Source organism: Salvia splendens, chromosome 1 (genome assembly GCF_004379255.2).
Source record: "Salvia splendens isolate huo1 chromosome 1, SspV2, whole genome shotgun sequence".
NCBI lineage: Eukaryota > Viridiplantae > Streptophyta > Magnoliopsida > Lamiales > Lamiaceae > Salvia > Salvia splendens.
This window is the reverse complement of record NC_056032.1, coordinates 28454570-28463418: the sequence shown is the minus strand read 5'-3', so window position 1 is coordinate 28463418 and position 8849 is coordinate 28454570. Positions and strand designations below refer to the sequence as shown.

At 39.7% G+C, this 8849-nt stretch overlaps 2 protein-coding genes across 4 annotated transcripts; one reads left to right on the top strand and one right to left on the bottom strand.

Moving 5' to 3' along the window:
- The first annotated feature begins 369 nt into the window (after positions 1-369).
- LOC121746497 (probable pectinesterase 67) lies at positions 370-2062 on the top strand. Its single transcript, XM_042140361.1, has 5 exons — positions 370-772; positions 841-1003; positions 1239-1445; positions 1521-1771; positions 1856-2062. Exons 1-5 carry the CDS (start codon positions 744-746, stop codon positions 2007-2009), a joined length of 804 nt encoding a protein of 267 aa, XP_041996295.1. The 5' UTR covers positions 370-743; the 3' UTR covers positions 2010-2062.
- Positions 2063-2155: 93 nt separating this feature from the next.
- On the bottom strand, positions 2156-7798 carry LOC121746484 (serine/threonine-protein kinase B-raf-like). Of its 3 annotated transcripts, XM_042140338.1 has the most exons (14): positions 7540-7793; positions 6862-7288; positions 6150-6570; positions 5416-6073; positions 5096-5136; positions 4700-4768; positions 4255-4355; positions 3969-4047; positions 3509-3607; positions 3359-3427; positions 3224-3273; positions 3066-3147; positions 2892-2986; positions 2156-2710 (listed from the first exon to the last, which is right to left on the bottom strand). In XM_042140338.1, the coding sequence occupies exons 2-14, from the start codon at positions 7266-7268 to the stop codon at positions 2590-2592; spliced, it is 2292 nt and encodes a 763-aa protein (XP_041996272.1). In that variant the 5' UTR covers positions 7269-7288; positions 7540-7793; the 3' UTR covers positions 2156-2589. The 3 variants fall into 3 exon arrangements, 2 of the variants coding, with proteins under 2 accessions (XP_041996272.1, XP_041996283.1); XR_006039045.1 differs by lacking the exons at positions 2156-2710; positions 2892-2986 and having other exon boundaries at positions 3359-3458; positions 3601-3607; positions 7540-7798; XM_042140349.1 differs by lacking the exons at positions 2156-2710; positions 2892-2986 and having other exon boundaries at positions 3132-3273; positions 3359-3458; positions 3601-3607; positions 7540-7798.
- Between the last annotated feature and the right edge of the window lie 1051 nt (positions 7799-8849).

Below are 8849 nucleotides of genomic sequence, written 5' to 3'. Positions count from 1 at the left end.
ATTAGAACAAAAATGATTTCTAGATATGACAATGCCTTTTGTAGACACGAGAGGAGTACATAAAATATCAAAGAATTAAATCTTCATTATGCCACTACTAATACATCGAAATGGAAAGACAAAAGGTCCCCACTATCTAACATTTCATCCCTAATCATATACATTTCCAACAAAATTTTTTGGTGACTAGTTTAGACTTAAAAAATACCTTGATTAACGATAAATTGCGTTATGTTAATTTTTTGTGAAAAATATTGTTAATATGTGTATATTTAAAGTCAAAATGTCTCTACATAAAATATTAACCAAAAAGTTAGGGCCATCCATAAATCAAGGATTGTACAACCAATCAATCCTTGGTGTATATTCCACAAGACTTAATGTCAACACATGATATAGCAAAAGCTGGACTACAAAAACTCAGAAATTGAAGGATTTCTTGATGATTTTCCCCCATATAATAATTGTTTGATGAAATTTGATAGTCATTTTCGAGTTGTTTAGAGAGATGTGAAAAGGAAATAAAAGAAAAAGACAATGCATTTACCTCGGCTCTCTCTATGTATTCTTGTCACATTATTTATATTGTTGGATTTTGTTCATGGCTTCTCCAACAACAAAGTAATTGATTCACAAACCTTGACGGACGACATTCGATAACCGTTGATGCAAATGGAAATGGGGACTTCAAATCTGTGCAGGCTGCCATTGATCATATCCCAAACAGGAATTCTAAATGGATTATGATTCATGTTGCCAAGGGAGTTTATAGGTAATTTGATTGAAGAATTGAATAATATATATATGTAATGTTAAAATGGGGAGTGTTTTCTTGTTTAGGGAAAAGGTTAAAATACCTCGTAGCAAGCCTTATATATTCATGAGAGGTGAAGGAAGCGGGAAGACATCAATCGTGTGGTCCCGAAGCTCAGCCGACGACTACGAGTCAGCCACGTTCAAAGTCGAAGCCAAAAATTTCATCGCATACGGTATCACCTTCAAGGTACGTTCGTATCGTCTATGGGGTCATGATCGAAGGTCATTTTCAGATAACAATTAGGTCGTTTTTAGATTAGTTCAGTTCATAACACATAGATCATTTTTAGATCGTTTTAGTTCATACAGGGTCATGCCCCTCGTATGAACTAAAATGGTCTTAAAATTTCATCCTTCAATTTTTTGACCAGATGGTTAAAATTTGGTCTCTAGTTATGAAAATTCTAACAATCCTTGATCAGAACGCAGCTCCAACGGCCATCGATCGCACCAAACAGAACAAAGCAGTGGCGGTCGTGGTGGGCGCAGACAAGGCTGCATTCTACCATTGTTCATTCATCAGCAACCTTAACACCCTCTTCGACGCAAGGGGCCGCCACTACTACGGCGCTTGTTACGTCCAGGGCACTGTCGATGTCATCTTCGGACACGGCCAGTCCATGTTCCACGTAAGCATTGCTTTTTCATCTCATTTCACATAAGAACCACCCCTGCCCTAAAACAGGGGATTTTTTTTGCTGCAGGAATGCGAGGTTTTCGTGGTCCCGAACTTGAGATCGGAGATTAGGGGTTCGATCACCGCTAGCCACAAGCAGAGGGGTAACGCGACGGGCGGATTCGCGTTGGTGAAGAGCAAAGTTTATGGTGTTGATAATAATGTGTATTTAGGAAGGGCTAAAGGGGCACATTCCACTGTAGTTTATGCTGACACATATTTGTCAGACAGTGTTGTCTCTCATGGATGGACTGATTGGAGCTATCCACACAGTAAAGAGTCAGAAAAGGCTTCTCTCTAATCACAGATGTGTGTGTGTGTGTGTGTTTGATGAAATTCTGACATTGCTGGATTTTAAAACAGAAACGTGCACCTTGCGGAGTACAACTGTCACGGACCGGGTGCTGCTACCCACAAACGGACCAATTGGTCGAAGCAGCTGAGCTATGAAGACGCTTTGCGCTTCATGACCGTCGATTTCATCAACGGGAAGGATTGGCTTCCTGCGTGGCTGTGAAACCGAGCAAACAAAACGTTGTCAGATCGAGTAACTAAAACACCATCCCCATTCGTTAGTGAATACAAGGATATGGCGCTGCTCTAATTAGCTAAGCAGTTAATATATATATATATATATATTTCATTCATTTATTTTGTACTATATTTGTATATAGTATATTACCATGGGCATAATTTCATATATTAATATCAATATATTTCCATTCCATACAACAACATCCAAATTCCCACCATGCAAAGCTAATTTCACTATTTTACACTTCACTCTTTACCACAATTTCAATATTTCCAACCTTGAATGAGATTCGTGCCCTCAGATTGCAGCCTGTTTAAGATAAAAAAAGGCGAACATGAACTCATGTAACATACAAAATCATCACCAATATGTCTCAGTCGAGACAGACCGCGAAATAAAGGACAAGAGACAGCGACGATATGGTTGGTAGGTAGCTGCCTTGGATATGTTGTAATCCGACATCACAAGCAAATGCAGCGTGGCCACTGGCTGTGGTATCATCGTCTGCTTGGGATCGTACAAGCAAAAGTTAGGTGTAGACTCACTCGGACTGCTTCTACAGCTATTTCTGGGCGGCATCTCTGGCACCAGCGCGCTCGGCTTGATGTTGGATTGCACATCGTTTCTGCATCTCTTTTAGCTTGTCGACTAGTTCTTGGAATGAAGGGCGCGAATGTGGTTCACTGTAAATTAGAACACATTGAAATCTCAATTTCAATTTCAGTTATTGCATCATCAATACTAACATAATACCAACAATTCTTCTTCAGTTTCAAACTCATTTTATTATACATGTAGTTCAATAGTAAGTAAAACCTGATATTCGGAAAAACCATATGCATTTAGAGTTGAACGAAGCCACACCTGTCCCAGCAGCTCTGTATAATAGAAGCCCATTCTCCATCGACGTTGTCTGGTATATCCAAGCGTTGGTTCATGAAGCCCACAGCTCCAATAACCTGTAATTTCATGACTATGCTTTAACAGAAAAATATCTAATACAATAATGGTATTTCTTACGAATTGAATGCCACTTACCTGCATCGAATTGAGGTTCTCCCATGGAATCTTTTGGGTTATGAGTTCCCAGAGTATCACACCGAAGCTATATATGTCAGATCTGACATCTCAAATAGAAGTATAATATGTTAGGGTCTGTTTTATAACATATATAGACTGCATTGACTCAGCCATACTTTTCATCTGCAGGTTCGTTACGAAGAACTTCAGGAGCCATCCACTGAGGCTGCATTATGAAAGCAGTGTGAAAATAGTAGACTAAAGAGAAAGGTTTGATAACGGGGACAAAATATTTTGTGTTAGTAACATACCGTTCCTTTTCCTGTCTTTGTCAACAAGTAAGTCTCGTTTTTTAGACGTGACAGACCAAAGTCACCGACCTGTTATATTCGGTTGGAGTCATTTTAATTCCTACAAAACACGGTAATTGGTATCCACACATATATTAGCTAAAATCAGACCTTAACAGTCCAGTTCCTATCCACAAGAAGATTTGAAGATTTCAAGTCACGGTGGACGATAGGAGGATTGTGACGATGAAGATAATTCATACCTCGTGCCTGTAAAATACACACAATTTTCAAAAAATAGCAGAAATGATTGTGTTGAAGTTGTCCATCGAGAAAATACATACTACCAGATTATCAGAATTTAAATGACACTCCCTACGTCACAAGTTACTTGTGTCTATTCTATTTTCGGCAGTCCGAGTCATTTCTCTTTATAACAAAAAAACAAAACACAACTTAGCTCTAATCTCACTTACTTTATTCTCTCTCCTACTTTACTCTCTCTTCTCCCTCCTACTTTATTTTCTGTCCTATTATATTTTATCTCCATTTAACCCACTAACCAGAACTTTCTTAATTCCCATGCCAAAAAGAATCGCCTAAAGTAACATGGGCTGGAGGGAGTACTTACTATATCCAAAGCCATGTGAATGTGCCTTCTCCATTCTAATTTTGCTGCACTCTTCTGCAAGAGCCGGAACAGACTGCCACTGCACAAAATGAAAAAAAGGAATTAGCACACATGTCTCCTTTCTGAATAACAAAAGGGAAAACACAAAGTAAAGACGCCCAGGGTAATACGATTAAATGTTTGGAAAGAGGGTAATAAGCTCATATCAGATTGCCCTTAGTAACTACCGACTAAAATACAAATTTAAAATGAAAATTAGATATAGCACAGCACAAATAGAATATACCGTGGAAGAAACTCTGTTACAATTCCAAGGCGTTCTGGAGACATAACTGCACCCATGAATAGGAGGATATTTGGATGCCGAAGTCTTTTCATAAGTGAGACCTTCAAAAACATAGAGACAGTATTACAAACATGTTTGACAGATAGAAATATGTAATTACTCATGTTTCTTTTCTCTTTAATGGTTCTTTTGCTCAGTTGTCTACGGGGAACAAGAGATCAAATGGATCTTCAACATCTCTAGTACAGGAGTCGAAAATTTAAAATAAGTTTCTAGTAGATTGGCTACTTACATCTAAACATTTGTATTATCAATCACACTGTCCATACAAAAAAGAACAATATCGTTTCTTTTATGCTAAACAAGTATATTACCGAAATCCTAGCATTTATTTATTTTTTGCAACAAGAATTATAGTAAATTTTTAAAACATGTAGATACAGACCTCCTGTCTGAAGGATGATATCACGTCATCAAAATATTCTAGCCTGGAGAACACCTTGACAGCAACATCCTGAGAACATAAATATCATGCCATTACTTCATGAGATCAAGAAGAAAATTTTGAAGGTAAATCCAGAAGAAATTTTGGGAAGTGTGTGTTTGAGTATGTGTTAACTGCTAAATCTTTGTCCATGACTTGTTATTTTGTGCTCGAGGTTGAGTAGAAGTAACAGGATACCACCACGAATCATAATTATGCAGAATTAATTATTATTTGATTTTCATCTACTCATTACACCTATTTGTATATTTTCTCTCCCTCTCTCTCTCTCTGGAGGAGTTGGGGAAAAAGCGATTATTGATAGTATATCTCTACAAGAAGAGCAAAAGAACATACTGATCCATACCACAGAGCATGGTAAACAGTTCCGCAAGAACCTGCATTCAGTTTAATTTTAAAATGATGTGAGATGAAGGCATGAAGAAGGAAAACAAATAAACAAACATAAACAGATTAAATAATATCTTGTTCAGTAAGAAAACTAAGCATCGTAAGAACATCAAAATTGGCCACGAAGGAAACAGGTCTGATGTGAAGTTTATGATATCTCTTTATATACATGCAGATTATGCAGCGCATTCCTGACAGTATGATGATATAAATAAGCTACGCATATCACGTTCCAGAGTCGAGATCCCATATTTAAGATACCTAACCTTGTCCAACTTGCTCTCCTATAGTCAAGTCCTCCCACAATATTTCATAATCCAAAGAATCGCTATCCACATCACGTTTATTAACAGTACTGCTGATTGTGCTACCACCACTACTACCACTGCTTGAGCTGTTAACATTAACAGAAGAGCACCAGGAAGCTGCCGCCTCGTTATTAGTCGTTCGATTGGTTTCAATACAAGGACTTTCTTGCTTGAATGTGGACGATGCACTGTTTTGCTGCTCTATTCCATTCTGCTGGTCATCCTGTCCCCATGGCCAAACAAAACGGGAAACCTTCGGATGCAGCTCTGTGCTCTCACGTTCTTTTTCTTTCCATGGCAATGCCAAACCCTTCTTTTCCATCCACGCCTCCGCCTTTGAGGAAAGGATCTTAGAAATTGAAGGTTTTCTCTCATTCTCATCATCAGAATCTCTCGATTGTTTACTAGGAGAGTCTTCCGGGCGAGAGAAAACTCCGAGTGGATCTCCTCTTGGAGTACTAGCACCACTAGAAGCTCCATCGTCCCGATGGTCAAACATAGCTGCATCCGAGAAGCCTTGATCAGGATGATTACCTACCCAGATGCCAGCATTGTAATCTGAGCAGCTCTCTGCAGGCCTCATTTTTGACTTAACCTTGTTGCTCACCTTAGTAGCCTATTAGATATCTCAAAGGAGTTAACACATGCAATGAAAATAATATTCACACAAAGCAAAAAAGTGGAATACGAACCAAATTCGAAATCTTGGAAGCAATTGCTACTTGTAGAGGCTGCTGAGGATCAAGACCGAGTTTCCCAGAAGTGATGCCTCCTGGCCTGCTAAAATTCGAAGGATTGTCCCAGCAGCCCCTTTGAGCAGCCAACATCACAGCCTTTGCTTGTTCATATGGTCTAGTTTCATTCGAGACACATATAACTCCAACAAAGAGACCGGTATCATCATATAAAGGGGTATTAGTTGCAATTATCGAAAACCTTATTCCTGACTTGGTCTTAACCGAAAACAGCCCAGTCCAGTTCTCACCCATCGCCCCACGCCGCAAAATCTCATTAGCCGCCCCATGGTCTTGAGGATCTGTTATTATCTCGAGAGCATCACTCCCAATAGCTTCCTCACTAGAATATCCATAAAGTTCTTCAGCCCTTTTATTCCTGCTCCAAATCAAAGACATTTGATTATGCATCAAAATAAACACAGCTTCTCTTCAACTTTCGCAAACGAATTCCATCTACTTGTAAAATCAAATTTAAACTTTCTGAAATTATAAATTCTACTGCTAACAAAGAGCATTCATCTAAAACACAGCTCCTCTTTAACATATTATAATCGAAATTCAAATACAAGCACATGCCAATCATTTGTAAATTTTTTTCACATTTCTCAATTTATCAAAATACTTATCTATACATGACAATTTTAGCTCAATTCCAACATAAACTAACCAGTAAATTAGAAGATTATTTTGATCCATTATATGGATGGACTGCCCCATTGACTGCAATATGTTCAAATACTGCTTATCCGTAAAATTAACAGCCGAAGGGGGCGGCGGCCCCCAGTGACGGCTGCTCTCTCTATGCAGTGGAGATAAATGCCGAAACGACGCCCTGGCCACTACTCCATCCTCGACTCTCCTCCGTGGCACTCTCTGTGGCGAAATCGAGTGCGATCTCTGCTTCTGACGGTGATCAGAGGCTACAATCTGAGCCGCCGCCGCCGCCGGTGAAGTCATGAGCTGCGACATCTCCTGCTGCAAGCGCACCTGTCCCACTTCCAATTCCTGAATCTTCTTCAGCAGCTCCTCCGTCGCCGCGGAAGCTGCTGATTCAGCTGCGTTGCTGCTCTTCATAGCAGCAAATTCTCAGAAACCTAATTCAAAACCTCCACAAAACCTTAGCAAAGCGGAATTCAACCAGTGAAACTATTGCCGCCGCAGCGGCGAAAATAGCACAAAACTATTTGCAATAGCTTCAATAATGGATCCATTACTGAAATAAATGGAAATTTCATTGCTCTTAAACCGATTTACCCCCTTTTAAATGTACGGACTTCGTGCCCATGCGAATTAACATCAATTTAACGCAATGCACAATTTGAATTAAGCAGATATAAATTGTAACCTTTGGAGGATTAAAGCATCAATCTGTTCGCCTTCTTTGCTTGATTAGCTCAATTGCTTTGAGCTCTTTCTCTCTCAAGCTAAATTAGTTGAATTGCTTTGAGCTCGAAGTTGTGATGTCTCTCGAGTTAGTTGTCGTAATGTGAAGAATCGACCGCCATAGAGAAGTCCCACTCTCGTATCAGGAACGTGTAAACACGGTACCTAACCACCATTCTTGTCTTCAGAGATTCAACCTAGTTGTATTGGCGCGAGAGCCACGAACGGGTATTGGCGAGTGGGGTTGATTTCTTTTGCCTCCCTTTTCTTTTGGAGATGCAGATAGTGTTGCCCACGGTTAACCGCCGATTCCGGTTTGGTCGAAGTAGGAACTGAAACCGGACCGTGAGAGTATTTCACGGTTCCGGTTCCGGTTCAAAAACCGGCGGTTCCGGTTCGGAACTACCGGTTTTTCGGCGGTTTACACGGTTCCGGTTTGAAAAGCGGCGGTTTCGCGGTTCGATTTTTTTTTATTTGAAATTTTGACTTATACAATAAATTAGAACAAGACAATGGATAATTTAAATTGAAATAAGACGAATAAGGTGAAAATGATATCAATTTTTATTGAATTTGAGTTGTAACGGACAACGATACAATACATATACAAGTCACATACAACAATGTAATATAATTTACAAGTATCGTCGGAACGGAAATAAAAAAACATGAAATGGGGGGAAAAATTTTGAAAAGGGCTTGAGCTCAACTTAAACTTTCAAAGTTAAACTTTTCAAATTTAAGTTGAGTTGCCTACGTATCCACAATTTTATTGAGGAATCAAAGCCCACGTAGTTCTCTTACCTTGCTTACCTTTTTGGTCGGCCGTGCTCGCCATTCACCGCCCCTCCTGTCATTGCTATTGTTGAGTGCTCTCGCTTCTGACCTCGTCATCGCCATCGGAGGAAAATTCTTCACCATCACTCTCTACACGGAAGTCGAAATCCGGCTCTTGTGCTCTCATGTCCGCCATTGCCCAATCATCAAGTAACATAGTGGCTTCCATGTTCTTGGCAAGAGATTGCTCCTTTTGTCGTCTAGGACACAACCGCCGACACTAAAAGCTTGCTCAACAGCGACGGCGGAAGCGGGAACGGCGAAAATCTCCTTAGCCATGATGGAGAGTATCGGAAACTCTTTGTCATGTGTTCCCCACCAATTAAAGACGTCAATTTGTTGAGTATGAGGACCTGCATCTTGAAAAATAGAGCGCGATTCCAAATATATATCTAACTCACTAGTAGCTCTAGTCCTATTAGTTGTAGTACCGTA